Source organism: Meriones unguiculatus, chromosome 20, assembly GCF_030254825.1.
Source record: "Meriones unguiculatus strain TT.TT164.6M chromosome 20, Bangor_MerUng_6.1, whole genome shotgun sequence".
Taxonomy (NCBI): Eukaryota; Metazoa; Chordata; class Mammalia; order Rodentia; family Muridae; genus Meriones; species Meriones unguiculatus.
In genome coordinates this window covers 62,065,105-62,082,774 of record NC_083367.1, presented here as the reverse complement: position 1 = coordinate 62,082,774, position 17,670 = coordinate 62,065,105, and the positions used below count along the sequence as shown (strand labels likewise).

Sequence of the window (17,670 nt, the reverse complement as noted above, 5' to 3'; positions counted from 1 at the left end):
CTCTGCACACCCACTCCATCACAAGCAAAGCACCTTCCTCCCTGGGTCTTTCCTACCCTAACCTCTTTATTCCCTACACATATGAACTAAGCCTGACTCCTTTGTTACACGCTACATGTTACACATATCATGAGAATACCTTCCAGGAGTCAATGGGATCCTTTGGACACAGCAGCAGCAGGTACAACCTTCTATCCTGCAAGCATGCTTAGGCTGATTTTTATGGCTTGAGGGCCTAGGAATAAGGCATCCATGTTGAAGAACCCTTTCATGTTCATGCCAGGCTACACTGAATGCAAGGGAGAAGGAACTGGGTCTTTGCTTCATCCCGGTGGACTCTATCACTAGTCCTCTGAGTTCATTTTTTCGGGGGAGCCTTCTCCAGGAGAGATTAGGAGATTAGGAGAATGCTGTGAGGGAGTACTTCTCCCATAGAATGTCCTTCAACAGAGGAACACAGCTCTGACAACTCCCAGGTCATCTGCCCCGGGCTCCGCTCCACAGCTTCTGTCTCCTCCCACATTCCTTCAGCACACCATACCCCCACACACTCCCTTTCCCCAGCCCCACTCCCCTGCCAAAAGCTTTCTCTGCACACATGCCTGGTTCTCAAGGCCCTCTGAAAAGCCTGTGTGATCCGTGCCATCTTATAGCGTGCTTGTCTGACCGGGTTGGAAATATCTTGAACCCACCTTCACGTTCCCTTTTGGTTTTAGAGCATGTTGAAATGAGTTTTCCTGTTTCACAATGAAAAATAAAAACAAAACAAAACCAAAGGCCCAGGGTAAGCAACTGAGTCACAGGGTTTAGAATAGGGCTTCCTTAACTCCATCCTAAGAACCCCTACTCCTGGGAAGCCCACAGCATGCAGCCTCCAAAGGGACCCCCCACACTGGGCACACTTATTCCACTCAGCGTGTCCCACGCCATGAACTCTGTCTAGGATGGGGACTGCTGCAGCGCGCAAGGTAAGGCAGCAGGAAGATGTCATCCCTAAGATGAGAGAGGTGAAGAATTCTTGCCACCAACAACCCTTTCCTTCCCGGAAACCTGGCATCGGTCCAGAGAGGAAAGCCTCCTTGGAAGGGTTGGAAATGCCTCCTATGCCCTCAGGACCCAAGACAGAGTGAACTGGAGGAAAGCAGAAAAATGTGTTTTGCTATGAGGGAGCAGGGCCTGATGAGAACTCTCCACCTACTCTACTTAGCTCCAAATTAAGTCATTTAATTTCCATCTCTGGTATTAAAACAAAATGCTACAGGCTAAGCACAGTGCTCTTTAAATAGTTTTCATTCTTTAAAAAAATTAAGTATGTATCACTAGCATATGCAAATTTTATAAACGTACAGTATACTTTACATAATTTATAAAATATATTAAACTATTTGCTCCAACTCAGAAGACTGATACGACCAAAAAAACAAAAACAAACAAACAAAAAAAAAAAAACAACAAAAAAAACCATGTAAGTAGGAACCCTAAGGTTTCTTTTCTGGCAACATAACATCAGCTTCCCAAGACTATGCCAAAAACACCAAACTGAAAGCTGTAACCCAAGCCAGCTGTGGAGCATAATACTGGCCAAAACAAATGCGCACAGGGACACTCTCTTTCCAAACCATAGCAACACAGAGGCAATTTGCTCGAGCCAGGCATCAGCTCATACTAGTCACTCTGGAGGCTGTATTCCCAGATTTGCTGGCTTTTCTGTGGACCTCATTGTAAACTTTATATTGTAAATTTCCCTCCTTAGAATGTAAAGTCATCTTTTACCAAGGATCAGAGATTCATAGGAGAAATACATGCTCATGCAAACACACATGCATCTGTATACTCACATACACACCCCATGCATGTATGTACACACACACATACATGCACGCACGAACAGGGATGAGGAGAGGGTAGGAGCAAATGGATTATTATTCAAAATAAACAGGCTAGGTGTAATTATATTATTCTTTTTAAAAAACTTAAAAAACCCTAGACATGTTTATTGTACAAAAAGAGGACCTGAGTTAGATACACAGAACCCACGTATAAAAATCTGGGTAGGAGCAGTGGCACACGCCTGTAATCCCAGCACTTGAGGAGGCAGAGGCAGGCAGATCTCTGTGAGTTCGAGGCCAGCCTGGTCTACAAAGTGAGTCCAGGACAGCCAAGGCTACACAGAGAAACCCTGCCTGGGAAAATCAATCAATCAATCAATCAATCAATCAATCTGGGCAGGGTAGCAAGCACCTGTAATGGGAGGTGTCAGCTGGAAGGGGAAGAGACTAAGGGATCCAGAGGCTGGCTAGCTAGCCAGCTTAGCCAAGTCAGCAGGTTCAGTGAGACGCCGCCACAACAAAACGAACGTGGAGAGTGAGGGAGGAAAGACGCGTGGTGTCGGCTTTTGTTCTCCACACAAACATGCACACATACAAAACACCTTTAAAATTCAAGATCCTTCCCTGCCCCCTTCTCTGTGAATTAGCATCCCAGTATGAAGCTATGGACCTCTCAATTCGCTGTCAACTGCCAGCCAGACCTATCAGCACACAGAGTGCACTACCACTTGATAGACTAAGCTAAGCAACCACGCACAGACCGTCAGTTCATTCTTCTTTCCCCGAAACGGACAGAAGGGTGTTATCCCAGAGGGGTACTTTTGCAATTAGCTCGGTGTTGAATAAAATCATTTCACTGGAGGCGTCATAGTGACTGGGAGGGAACAACACCACCACAGCTGACCTGAGCTGGGGTGAGACTCAGAATACAAAATTCAGGAGCATCTGGACAATACTGCATGCGGCCTGGTTAGAGGACTTCACCTTCCAGGACTTCCGTATGCAAAAATACAGGGAGAAAAGGTTTGCTTCCCTCTGTCACTACGCCTGCACAGAACTCCACGCCACCTGGGGGCAATGCCCTCATTTGATTCATCCTGGGCACCCTCTCCTGTCACTATGGAGAGCGATCTCCAGGTCTGGAGGGCAGCTTCATTCTGTTTCACCTAGCAGAAAGACTGCTTGTGTGTGTGATGGCGGTAGGGCAGGGATAGCCAAAGCAGACCTGAAGGCTTGAGCAGCATGTTTGGAGGGGTAGGGTAGATTAAAATGCCTGTCGATACACACTGGAGACAAGATGGAAGAGGAGGCTCAGTTCCTTAAGGCCCTCAGAACTGCCTTCTTGCAAGCCATCCCTGGCTGGACCAGAGCAGGGCTGGGTCTCCATACACTGCCTCTATACAGCTGCTCTCCTTCACATCCCAGCCCATTTCACTCTCTTAAAGAGAGGGCTGGACCCCTTGGCTGGGTCCAAGAAGAAAAAAGCAAGACATTTTATTATAATCTCTTGCTTCCTGTACAACCAGGAAGATAACAAGGAAATGGGACATCAGCAGAGGAGAGGCAAGAGAATTAGACAAGAAGCAACCTAGCAAGCACCTCTTCACTCTCAGGGACCGCCCTACAGCAGGCCATGGGCTAGGGGACTAACAACAAAAAGTTACTGGCTCCTGGCTCTGGAGTTCAGAGGTTCAAGATCTGAGGTCCTGGGATGAATCTGCTGCACGTCCCTGCCCAGACTTCTCACAATGACATTCCCTTGTTCCCCACACCATCTTTCTCTGTGTCCAGATTTCTTTTCTAAAAGAACACAAGGCACATGGGATTAGGGCCCACCCCAACTTCATCACCTGTGAAGCGGCTGTTCCCAAACAAGGTGAGATGCAGGCATTCAGCATCCGCTTGGCCCATAACGCCATGCATCCGGCACTGGTAGCCTTTCTCTCCATCAGCTTGACTACATCTAGAAGTTACTAAAACCCGCTTGCTTTCAGGTACACCTATGAGGGATGTTTAGTTAACTGGATCCTGTGAGGTAGAAAGACCCACTTTGGATCTATGTCACTTGAGGTGGGAAGACCCAAGAATTGCCATCACAATGCCAATCAGGCAACCTGTCCCAGAACCAGCCTATAATCTGGCAAATTGGATTCAATGGGTTAGTGATGGGCGGGGTGCCCCAGAGGTACCTTGCAAGCATTCCTCAACACTAGTTGAGAATCTTTGGTAGAGTCTGGGGGTCCTTGATGGGATTTCTGGGAGGGAAGGGGCTGTGCCTTCCATAGCTGTGTCTTTCTACCCACTATCCATCTGTCACCTGGTGACAAATATCCCTTAGGAGGTACCAGAGCAGGAAGATCCCTTTAGCCATTTGGCCTCAGGGGCCCTGATCATGGGAACACTCTCTGACACAGGAGTGCTTTGTCCTAGGGCAGAGTTTCTCAGACCCCTTTGGAGGGGGGTCAAACAGCCGGAAAACATATATATTTACAATATAATTCATAACAGTATCAAAATTACAATTATGAAGTAGCAACAAAAATAATCTTATGGTTGGGGGTCACCGTGAGATGAGGAACTGTATTTACAGGTTCGTAGCATTAGGAAGGTTGAGAAACACTTTCCTAGGGCCTAGTCTGAATGCAGATAACATAGTCCACATGTTCAGGTGGCCTCCATGGATCACATGGCAGTCCAGACAACAGCATCTAGGGAGAGGGGTTAGGCTTGAAGCCCTAAGCAGATCTTGACTGAGCCTGGCTGCATAACGCGGTCCACAGCCAGGCTGCAACAGGGAACAGGGTGCCCATTCATTCCTGGAGGTGTCTACCAATGTGGCTTCTCCCTAGCTCTTTCTCTTGGAGTTCAGCACAGACTCCTTTCTCTAGTTCCCCGTAGGCCTCTCCAGAGCTTCACTCTCACAGGTCTGCCCTCTCCAGGACCCAGGTAAGTCTAACTCCAGCCTCTGTATATGGTGGTTGGGACTCCACAGGTGGTAGGCCTCCAGCTGAGTCTCTGGAAAGCAAGTCTAGAATCCTGAGGTTAGAGTCAGCGGATGCTCCAGTCCTCCTCTCCTCTCCCATGTGGCCCTCTCATCTCTCCACACTGGCCACTGCTGCTTGTTCCCAGGCCTCCCTTGCTTCCAACTAAGCTGGTGTCCAGATGATCCCTTTGTCATTAACCCCATACACTTCTAGCTCATGAGCCTCCCTTCAGCAACACTAACTATTGTCTGCTTACACAAGGGACGGGCACGGGCCTGGTCTCATAGGGCTACTGTTTTTCTGGTGACACTTAGCCTGGCTCAGGCAACAAGCTTGAAGAAGCGACCACCTTTAGTTGATTCCCACTTCCCCAGATCAGGGAAGGAGGAGGGTTCTGGGATCTGCGTTAGTTTTATAAGCACTAGGCATGCCCAGAATTCACACATCAGCAACATGGATAAAGCACAGGACTTTCAACCCCCGAATCATCCTGGTCCTGTGTCTACCTGGATGGCTCTGGAACACAGACCATGAGCCCGCACACCCTTCCTGACAAAAGTTTCCTAGATGAAGCGGGAAGTGAAAACCTTACTTTAAAAAAGTCTTACTTTGCAGTTTGCTGTGTTCAATGTAACACACAAGGGGCCATTAGTCAGCAAGGAAGAGGAAGCGCATAGGGTCTACTGAGCAGGACCTCGGCAGCCACACCCGGACATATTTTCTAACATGGCAGAACATGGAGGGAAGCTGGTCTTGGGGTGGGAGGGGTGTACATGGCTATGCTTCAGAAGTGAGGAGGGGGAAAAAACAGAACAGCTAGAAACAGCAGCCACCACAGCTGTCTCCGGGGGAACAGGAACTGAGCTCGTCCCCCACCCCCCATATTTTGACCCATTGGCCATGGCTGCTTCTCTTCCAGATCCCCCATCCTGTGACACCTCCAGAAGTTCCCACTGACTCCTCACCATAAAGACAAGCATGACCCGGGAGCCATACTCAGAGAAGGCACAGGTCACCAGTCCTCCACCCAGCCTAAAGATGGGATTGTTTTCAAAACTGCACTTGGGGGCTGGAGAGATGGCTCAGAGGTTAAGAGCATTGGCTCTTCTTCCAAAGGGCTTGAGTTCAATTCCCAGCAAGCACATGGTGGCTTATAACCATCTATGATGAGATCTGGTGCCCTCTTCTGGCCTGCAGGCAGAATATTGTATAAATATTAAATAACTAAATAAATCTTAAAAAACAAACAAAACAAAACTGCAGTTGGGGCTTGGGCTAGGTGAAAAAACCTACTTACCTCAGGAGGACAAGAACTGACTCCTAGTTCCTAAGGTCATCTATTTCGGATGACCCCATCCCACATCCTCACACATATATCAACACTAAAACCTGACCCAGTGTCTTTAGACATCATAGGAACCTTCCCCTCTGTGTGGAAAGACAGCCCTTACTAATGCTGCCATTGACAAGGCACTAAGCACTGACCACCTCTTTCAGACAGGAAGAAGGCATCTTCTCAAGGGCCTGCTACACCTCCCTCAGACACACCATATTACTTGTGTTCATTACTTGTGAGGCAGGAGAAATGTCTGTCTCCAGCAGGACCCAGGCAAGGCCTTTAAATGATATCTGGGGCTTGGTCCTTTGCCCCATGACATTAATAGACTGCTAAGTTTTCTGGTTTTGTTGTCTAGTGTCAGGAAGAAAAAAAAATGACAACAAAATCTCAGACTAGCCTGTCTCAGCCTCCTTTCCCTAAAGATTAAAAAGACCAGGTCCCATGGGGACCAGAGAGATGGCTCAGCAGTGAAGAACACTAGAGGCTCTTCTAAAGGACCCAGGTTCAATCCCCACCACCCACATGGGGGCTCACAACTCCAGTTCCAAGGGATCTGACACCCTAATACAGGGGGCAACGGCGGTGGTCCTGACTTAGATTTTCTGTCTACATAGTGAGGCAATTAAGGAAAAGTAAGGCAGAGCATCCCTTAGCCACCAGCCCCACTCCCAAGGCAATTACTCTCTTGGCTCTGGCCACTGGAGCAGCATTCTCTGCCCCCTGCGTCCTGCTGCTGAGTAGTGTCCGCACTGTGTTCTAACTGTCTCTGATGCCATTGTGTTCTTTGGTATGTGAGCTTCCTCAGAGCGGCATGCTGCCCTGGACCCACTGTGACAACAGGGAGCTCAAATACTTAACAGAAGAAAGGAAGATGACAAAGCTTTGTTAGTGAAATGTGACCAGGGTGTAACTCCAGGAAACAATTCATTCTTTCTCTTTGAGGATCAGCTGCAAATGACAGACACTGCTCAGAGTGATCTGTAGGCCAGAAGAAACCATTAGACCCCAAGAACAGGTTTTGATCTTAACTTGGAGAGAATATGGCAACGTGGGTCAAACCAACGTGGTGCAGATGGGTTAAAACCTGGCTCTGGGTGTGCAGGGATAAGCACAGAGCAGACAGAGCAGAGACTGAGGGACTGTCTAGCCCAACCAAAGACCCATCCCGTGGGAGAGTGCCAACCGCTGACACTATGAACGACACTGCTAAGCTTGCAGACAGGAGCCTGCCAGAGTTGTCCTCTAAGAGGCTCTACCCAGCAGTGCCTCAAAACAGATGCTGAGACTCACAGCCAAGCATTATGGAAAAGTGAGAGGAAAGAGAAACAGACCTGGAGATGACAGGAGCTCCACAAGAAGACCAACAGAGCCAACTGACCAGGGCTCACAGGAGTTTGCTGAGACTGAAGCACCAACCAAGGACCACACACGAACTGGACCTAAGTCCTCTACATATATGTGGCTGATGGTCAGCTTAGGCTTCATGTGGGTCCTCTGTAAGGGAAGCAGGGACTGCATGTGACATGCAGTCAGCTTTTTGACCATTTGCCCCTGTGGGACTGCCTTGCCAGGCACAGGAGAAGGGGATACATTCAGTCCTGATGCGATTTGATGAGCCAGGGTGGATGGGAAGTGGGAAGCTCCCCTTTTCTGAGGAATGGGGAGGGGAGGGTAGAAGGTGAGGAGGAAAGGGGCCACAACCAGGATGTAAAGTGAATTAAAAACAAACAAACTAATAAAAAACTGGCTCTGCTCCCTAACACTTGCTGGGATACCAGACATGGGGGCGCTGTGGAGATGGGGCCAGGAACAATTCCTAATCAGATGTACCACATAGTAGCCATGAGCCATGCTCAGCACGGATCACACACCCTGGCTACCACAGTCTTTCCCTAGGAACCATGCTGGCTGCTCAGAGAGCTCATCCCTTCTCTAGTCACACCACTGCAGAAATGACTCTCTACTGCCTGACCAGGAGCGGTGTCCTCAGGGAAATGGAGACACAGCCTGTGGGACATACCAAGACAGCAAGTCTTTTGGTACAGGGAGGCTGCTCACCCTTCGCTTCACTCAGCTCTGAAATGCCAATTATCTCAAATAGTTAATTCTGGAGTTTGCTCTGAAATTTGTTCTGGATGTTTTAATTTATTTATAATAATAAAACAGTTCATCTTTCTGTTTTAAAATTGTTATTCCTTTTAATTTCCACCAGAAACATGTAGGTGAAAAGTACCCTCCAAATATTTCCACTAGCAAGGCACTGCCATCCCACTTTTCAGGTTCGCCGTGCCTGAACCTCATTGCCGACCTAACTCCAAAGGAGAACCTCACCCCTGGCAATCTGTTTGAAATTTGGATAGGGCTTGTGGCAATGCAAACAGATATGACCTCAGATTTCAAGCTGACAGATTTTGGAATAGCATGAAGAACAGGCAAGTCCACTAGATGGGATTTAAAAATAAAAAAAGTACAACCAGCACTGTTTCGCTAAACCTGTGAAACATATAGATAGTTCTCCCCCTGCTGTGGTGTGGAAAAGCATTTTTTAAAAAAATGTAATGTTCACCTCATTCAGCTGTCTTCTCTTCCTTAATTATGCAAACCCTTCCCTCTTCACACAGCTATGGTCCCACTTCCTGCTTTCTGAGCCTAGCTCTGACAAGTATTTGCTTTTTCCATCCCACTATAGATGCCTCTGTACTCGAACCACAGCAAAACGAAGCAGATGACATTGGGAGGCACACTCTGTAGTCCTGGACTAAATGGGTGTTTGATTCCAGTAAGCCATAGACAATGGATTCAAGAGTTCTAGTCTTAAGTGAACATTCTCGCCATATCCCTCTAATACAAACATCAAACATCAGAAATAACATCAGAAGTATCTGAAAATTCTGAGTCAGTAAAGGAATAAGGATGTTGAAGTCATATTTTTTTTTCCCTCATAAGTATTTTTGAAATTTACAAAGTAAAGCAGGTAGAGGATGGTGGGATGGCAGGATGGCTGAACAGAAGTGCTGGAGGTGATTCTCTCTACAGCAAAAGGAGGGAGACAAAGAACAAACAGCTGTTTTCACCGAAGTGTTACAGGCAGAACCAGAGTCCTGTGGGTAAATAGGAGAGCAAAGAACAGGAACACACAATTCTCTTATAAAGGTTCTGAGTCCCATGACACCCTTCTTTCATATATCCAAGAGGTTATCCCTAAAGCGAGAGGGACTTTACTCATTTGGGAAGCAGCCTCAAGACAGAGAGGGGCCTACCCTGTGCAGCAACTTCTCAGCAGCCACACTGCTGCACAGCTCTACAGGATGGCCAGCCAGACATCATGCCCCTTGACCCAGATTCATGCTGCAAATCGCCACCTTGAGACCTGCCCAGCAGGGGTCCTGTGAAGCCACCAGGCATCTGTCTCCAGCAACTACTTACTTCATCTTGACCCTTTAACCAGCCAGATGGCCCTGCTATACTCTCACACCACAGGAAGTGGCCTGCTGCCGTTCTGAGTGGCTCAGGCCACAGGGCCCCCTGGGAAGCAGACAGGTGCTTGTGTCTACTACCCACACAGTTCCCCACAGGAAGCAACTGAGATGACTCCTAAGCGGCTCAGCCCACGGACACACCTGGGGAGCAGACAGGTGGTCCTACTCCTCCAGCTTTGAAGCCTGTGGACAGCTAGTCAGCCTGCCAGGAAAAGCCTGCCAGATTTACTACCACGTGTCCTGGGAGTGTAGCCAAGCTGTGCCACATACCGTCCCATTGCCTAGAAGTTACCTAGCCTTCCCTGGGCTTCTTGTCTGACCTAAATGCCAGGAAGCAGCTAGGAAGCCCTCTCTGAACAGGCTGCCCTCCACACACACCCTTACCCCTACTCAAAGGTTCTGCAAAGACATCTTCACAGCTCAGACAAAGACAAGAAACCATCCGGTCATTAGTATAGTCCTCACACATTAAAATGTACACACCCTCCCAACTCTGATAGCTACACACTACCTACATGTGTTTACTGACTGCAATGCTAAGCAACACTATAGCCAGGGTAGTCAGTGAACCTGTTCCATTTACACACTGCATCCTAGAGAAATCCCTCAAAGCCCCGTAGCCTTGGTCCTGTGTCACTCACCCACATTGCAACATTTATTACATGATGAAGCTACATAAGCAACTACTGTGCCAACCTCAAAACAAGGCCAACATAGCCTACTTGAACTATATCCCAGACACATAGCTGCAAGAGAGTCTTTCACTATGGAAGCCATCCTACAAAGGTGGCACAGGTAACTGATCTACCAGATGTGCAAACGGCAATGTAGAGACAGGAAAAACAAGAGAGCCCATGATGCCTCACAAGAAACATGGCAACTCTTCTTCTAGTAGATCAGAAAGAAGAAGTGCTGAGCTGTCTAAAAAGAATTAAAAAAAAAAAGTTACGAAGAAACTCAATGAAATACAAGAGAACACAGACAACACATGAAATAAGAATCACAACTTGTAATCTGAATGACGATTTCAGGAGAGATTGGGATCTTCTAAACTTTGGCACTGAGGAATTCAGTCAAACAAGCAAAACAAAAAGCAAACAAGCAAGCAAAATTAGCAAAAGAAGCAAATGAAAAAAATAGTAGGGAGCAGACAAGACCAAGCAGAAGAATTTGTTCTCCTAAAAAGATCTTCTAATATAACCCAGTTAGACAAAAAAAAGATGAAATCCTTTGGGACAGCTGTGACACCAGAAACATCCACCATAGCTGGGCATACCCATACAACTGATAATAATAAATAAACACTTTTTTAAAGCATGCCCTTAAACAAGCAATAGGTCAATCAAGAAACCAAAAAGAAAATTTTAAGTTGCTTGAAAGAAATAAAAATGGAAATACTAAACCCTCTGAGATAAATCAAAAGCTGAACTAAGAGAGAAAACTTGGGGCTGGAGAGTTGGTTCAGCAGTTAAGAGCACTGACTGCTCATCCAAAGGACTTGGGTTCAATTCCCAGCACCCACATGGCAGCTCACAACTGTCTGTACCTTCAAGATCTGCCAACCCTCACACAGACATACATGCAGGCAAAACACAAGTGCACATACAATGAAAATAAATAAGTTAAAAAATAATAATAAAGGTTCTCTTTAAAAAAAAGAGAGAGAAAACTTAGCATCTGTATCAAAAATTGAGAAAAACTTCAGATAAACAAGTCAATGATGTAAATCAAGTAGCTACAAAAACAAGAATAAAATTTAGCAGAAGAGATGTAATAAAGATCAAAGAAAAAATAACACAATATAGATATGAAAAAGGACTGAAACAAAACTGGGTTTGTTTTTTTGTTTTACAAAACAAAATGTTTAGCTACGCTAATTGAACAAAACAGAGAAAAGACCAAAATAATTAAAAGCAGGAAGAAAAAAAATGAGACACTAAAATCAATGTCACTGATACAAAAGGTCATTAGAGACCGTTAGGAAGAACTAGATCCAACAACTAGAATGACCAAGAAGAAATGCTGAATTTCTGGTGCACGTAACCTACCAAGAGTCATAAGAACATGGAAAATCTGAAAAAGCACAATGAATTTCAAGAGAACACCAGTGACACAAAGTCTCCTGAGGAAAAAAAGCTTGGGCCCAAATGCTTCACTGTGGAAATTTACCAAGCACTTAAAGAACTAAAATTTTTTTTTCCCTCAGATTACAAAGGGGGGGGGGGGTAAGCAACAGAAATAGAAGGAATCCTTTCAAACTTATTCTATCAGGCCAAAATATTGCAATACCAAGCCAGACAATGATGTTAGATACTACAGGAAAGAAAGAAAGAAACAGAAAAAAAAGAGAGAGAGGGAAAAAAAAAACCCAAAAGACAGAAATGAAGAAAGAGGAAAACAAAAGACCAATATCTCCCATGAAAATTCTTGATAACGATAATACCCAACAAAAAAATCAATATAAGATCCAAAAAAATTATGTACCTTGCTCAAATGAGATTTACCTCAGAAATGCAGAATAGTTTAACATACGTAAATCTATAAACATAATATATCACATCGATAGAATGAAAGTCAAAAAAAACTTATGGTCATCTCAAACAGGTACAAAAAAAGCAGTTGATAAAATCCAATATCATTTTGCGATTATACTACCTCCAAACCAATTATACATACCAGGAATATTCCTCAGCAAAACAAATAACCCACAGCCAACAACTTACTTAAGGCTGAAGTTCTGTCCTCAGGTCAAGCACAGTAACAGTCTACATTCACCGCTTCAGCTGGGTGATACAAGTCTTACCTGCGGCATCAAGATAAGGGGTAAAGGGCTAGAAAGGGGCAGGGGCTAGTTATCCCTGGTCACAGACGATGTGATTTTTAGATGTTATGATTTTATGATGTGATATTAGATATCATGATTTTTAGAGAAAAACTAAAGGCTCCACAAAAAGCAAACAAAACACCCCATTAGACTGATGAAGAAATTCAATAAGGTTGTAAGATCGAAATCAGCACAAAAATCGGCAGCATTTTCCATCAGTAGCGAAAGTGCTGGGAGAGAGATCGTTCAAAAGAGCCAAAAGTCATCAAGTACTTAAGAGCAAACAACCAAGGAAGTTTGTGATCTCTACAATGAAACCCACAAAACACTAATAAAAAGAAACTGAAGGAGGGCGGGTACTGAGGGCGCAGCTCAGTGGCACAGAGTTTATGTGGCTGCCTGAAACTTTCATTCCACTACCACAAGGGAAATAACCCTTAAAGAGTGGATAAGAGCCTGGCATGGTAGCATACGCCTTTAACCCCAGCACTCAGAGAGACAGAGGCAGGCAAACTCTGTGAGTTTGACACCAGGCTGGTCCACAAAGCGAATCTAGGTCAGCCAAGATTTCACAGAGAAATGCCATCTCAAAAAAAAAAAAAAAAAAAAAAAAAAAGAGGGGATGGGACAGACAGACAGACACACATACACACACACACTTGAGTGCACACACAAAGACAGGCATTATATGTTCGTGAAAAAAAATATTGTTAAAATCTCCATACCTCACAAATGGAATCTACAGACTTAATATAATCCCTAACAAATGCCACTGCCGTTCTTAGAAATAGAAAACAAACAGAAACTATTAAAATTGATATGGAACCACAAGAGACTCTCGGTAGCCAAAGCAATTGTGAACAAAGGGACACAGCCTGGGGTATAAACACTCTACGAAGCCACTGGAACGAAAGCCATATGGTACTGTCGTAACATAGACCTACACACCAAGAGAACAGAGTAGAAAACCCGAGAATAAGAACTTATTTACAGCCACTGACAGGCAACAAAGGCAGACGTCAGAGAAACAGGCTCCCAGATAGGTGGTGTTGAGAAAACTGGGTGTCCAAATGCAGGAAAGTGAAACTGGCACATTTATCCCCATGTGAGAAATCGGCTCAGAGCGGTGGATTAAATGTGAGAGCAGAGACTATAAACTTCGTAGAAGAAAGCAGGAAGGAGAAGTTGTGCGACCTGAGTCTCCAGGTGAAGAACATACACATCAGAGGGAGAATTTGGCTACAGCACTGTGCCGAGTGAAAAGCTTCCGCACGTGGGTGTGTCTGTAGAGGTGGAGCAACGGCCAGTGTTTGACAGCATAGCAGGATAAGCACGAAGATTGTGTGTTGTGTGACTGTATGGTGTGTAGAGAGGATCTGAAATGTTCCCAGACCAAAGGAGTAGAAAGTGATGGGTGTGCCTGCTCTCCTGCTTTGTGTGTGTGTATCACGACAGTGCATCGACCTTACAAATGCACATCACAAATGCATATGAACACTGTGTCCATTAAAAATACATGGGACCGGATGGGTGGCTCAGTTGTCAGGAGAGCATACCCCAGCTCTTGCAGAAGATTAGTTCCCAGAACCCATGTCAGAGGCTCACAACCACCTGTAACTCCGGTTCCAGGGGATCTGATGGCTTCTTCTGTCCTAAGGGCATCGGTACTCACATGTAAAACACACACACACACACACACACACTGAAAAATAATAAAGTTGAAAATATAAAGCTGGGCACCGTAACACATGGCTGGAATCCCAGCATTCGAGAGCCAGGGAGGGACGCTTGCCAAGTTCAAAGCTAGTGTGAACTATGCATGTCTTGAAAATTAAAACAAAACAAAAAATCAGAAGAGAACTTACTGTTTTAAACAGCACGCTTAACTTCCATGCTCTTTGTTTCAAAAAGAGGATATGTTTGTTGCTTGACCACAATATAAGTTAGAAAGATATTTTCATTGCTTAGTTTGGATGAAAGAAGCTATAGTTTGAATATCCTGGCAGCCATATGTGTAACTGATAATGAAAGAGTATTTTTCTAGTTTAGGGAATAATTATAAGCTTGGCATTTATCAAAACAAAGCTCACATGAGATGTGGCAACCCATTGATGCCTTGATTGTGGAAGCGCTGGCCAAACAGCTTAGCATAAACACACACAAGCATGCACACACACATACAAGTGTATGCACACATATGGACATACACACACACAGGTGAAGCAAGCTAAACGGGTTTGATGGGTCATCAGTTTCCAGGCTAGAACACTGAACTCCAGTGATTTACTGTAATAGGGCTAATCGTGGTTGTCACCTGGACTAAACCCAGAATTAACTAAAAACCCAAGCAGCTGACACACCTGTGAGAAATTTTTAGCTATTTGGATCTTTTGAGATAGAAAGATCCATGTTAAATCCAGACCTTTTGAGATGGGAAGACCCACCCTAACCCAGGATGGACCACACCTTCTCGAGGCTGCCCAGGACATGGGAGAGGAAGGCTTTTGCTCTTTGCCTGTTGTTGGCCCTCACTCTCACTGGCAAGTTCATCCACCCTGCTGCTGAGGCACATCTTCGCTGGCATTAGAGCCTGTTTCTTTGGGAATCTGTCATATACTGAAGACCAGCTGAGACAGCCAGCATCATGGACTCAACTATTAGATTCTTGAATAAAGACACAGCCATTATTGGAATAGTTAGACCACAAACTGTAAGCCATTCTAATAAGTCATACATATGTATATAAATATTTTGTATATATATTTGGTCTTCTACTGACCTCAACTCACCACTCCTTGCTGCTGGATTTCCCTGAACTCAAGGTTACCTTGGATAACATATATATCTGAGAGACATATATCCCTGACAAATACAACTACCATGCAGTTAATGGAAACTATACAGGGTACTTGGGCATTGAGCCAAGCCCATCCTTTTTCCCTTTATATCACCCTGTAGGGAATTTGGGACTTCTTTGTTTTGTCTCTTTCAATTCCATGTATGTCTATGATGATCACAAAATAAGAAAGAAAAAAAAAACAAGAAAGTAACATCAGTTTTTAAAGATGTGTGTATGCTTGACTCCCAGCACTGCAAACCAAATCAAACAAAACCGTGCGTGAATTATATACATCCACCCACAGACCCAGACAGAGCCCAGGGCTCTTGGGGATATACACCAGCCATAGACCATCAGGAAAACCAAGCAGAACGATAGTGGGAGAAGCAGCTATGGGAGACATATTTACTGTTCCCTGTTCACCCTTCACGGCTACTCAGCTTTGTGCTATTGGCATTTCTCACTGGCAGGGTAATTTTCTGTTGAGTGGGGACAAAATGGACATTTCAAAACTAAAGCACACAAGAGTGAGACCCAGCGGCCCAGGGTGACGGCTCGGCATGGCAGCCTAGCAAATGCGTGTGGAGGGGCCAGAGACGGAGCCCCGCACTGTGGGAAAGAAGCAAGCAGGAAGGGTGCGGCTCTTACGGCTGGAGATGCAGTAGCAGAGTCTGCCGTTGATCTTGCGGAACAGCTGCTTGTTGATGGGCCAGATGGCCAGCGTGCACAGCTGGATGGCATTGACGATGAGCCCCGAGGCGATGAACACGTAGCAGAAGACCAGGTGACACAGAAACTGGGACTTCAGCAGCCCGATGAGGTCCATGATGTGTGGGAGTCTCAAAATAGGTAAATATTCGTGGTGGAATACTTCCAGAAGGGAGAAAGATCCGGGGCTCAGGAAAGCGTCTGAAACAACACGAAAGCTGTACATTAGTGAAATCATGGTGTGCTCTATGCTGGAGAGAACACACTTAGAAAGAAGAATATGTATGGGGGGTTAAAGGTCACTAAATTTTATTTCATAGGCATCAATACAGTCGGTCTTACTTCCTGTTGGGCAGTCTAGGCCCTGTTAAAACAATCTTCCCTTAATCCTTCCAGCTGCCTCTGGGATTGGCACCTTCCTAACAAACAGGTAAGAAACCAGGCCTAGAAAAGTGAAGCAACTGGACCAAAGTCATCCAAGTTGCCATTCAAACAGCAGCCAAGGTAGCATGGATTCTCAGACCCACACTGAGGAGCCCCTGCTCGGGACCTTCTCCTCAGGCTACTAGCCTCACCCAGTCCTTCCCCATCCCCCTCTGCTTGCTGACCTACTAGCCTCAACTCCACTCCTCACTGCTTCCCTGAACTCAAGCTTACCTTGAGTGACGTTACATAATATTTATATATCATGAATATATATGTAACATATAACATACATTTGTTGTTTGTGGAAGGACTTAATGAAGGGAGTTGTCAATAGTTGAAGTCTTCAAATTATCAGTGAACGAGAGTACGAAGGCCAGAAAACTACCCTGAAACAACCCAGGTATGCACACCCACCCCTTAAACGTTAAATCAGAAAGAAACTGCCTACAGACAGGCCAGACTCGCGGTGTCACTAACCAGTCTCCTGATCTGGAACAAAGAATGAAATGACCTCACAGTTCAGCAGAGGGCTTTGGAAGAAAGGGTGGAGGCAGGCTCCCTTCTCCTGGGAGCCAAGATGACTCAAGACTACTGAGGAAAGCAGCAAGCTTTGGGACAAACTTCCTCACAGCTGTCAGGGGTTAGAATTATAATTTGTTATAATGCAATAAATAAGTAAATAAATGATGGCTGATCTGTGTAAATTCAAATCTGTTGGCTTATCCTAGACTCCCATGGGGCTTTTGTTTTCAGGCAGGGACTCATGTACTGTGGCCTCAAACTTACTATGTGGCCAAGAATGATGACCTTGAACGTCTGATCCTCCTATTTCCATCCCCTGAATGCTGAGATTATGGGTGTATGCCACCTGATTTATACAGTTCTGGGGATTGAACCTGGGGCTTCCAGCATGCTACCAACTGAGCCATTTTTCAGAGCAAGGAATAAGGCAGTTCCAGCCTATAAAACTCCCTCTGTGGTTTAATGTGCCCAGGCCCTGTGTGTCTGTGTGTAACTACAGCACGGAGCTGGCAGCTTGCTCTTCTTAAACTTGACTTTGGTAGCCTTGTGCACAGGGGTGCCTTACACTGCCTACAGCCTGGTGACACTGGCAGTTTAATGCTGAACACTTTGGGAGCTTAGGCACTGTCCCTGAACTAACCACAAATCGCTTCAAAACAACCTGGCCACAAGTTTAATTCTTCCTTGGGCTCCGGGGTCTAACACTTGTGAACATTTGAC

General features: G+C 45.5%; 1 protein-coding gene across 3 annotated transcripts in view; it reads right to left on the bottom strand.

The window, feature by feature from the left end:
* Positions 1-17,670, bottom strand: part of Agpat4 (1-acylglycerol-3-phosphate O-acyltransferase 4) — a 97,096-nt gene that overhangs the window by 51,637 nt on the left and 27,789 nt on the right. For all 3 annotated transcript variants that reach the window (XM_060373654.1, XM_060373653.1, XM_021647732.2), the window contains exon 2: positions 15,943-16,203. In XM_060373654.1, the coding sequence (XP_060229637.1) occupies positions 15,943-16,120 (178 nt within the window). In that variant the 5' untranslated portion in view covers positions 16,121-16,203. The remainder of the gene's footprint in view (positions 1-15,942; positions 16,204-17,670) is intronic.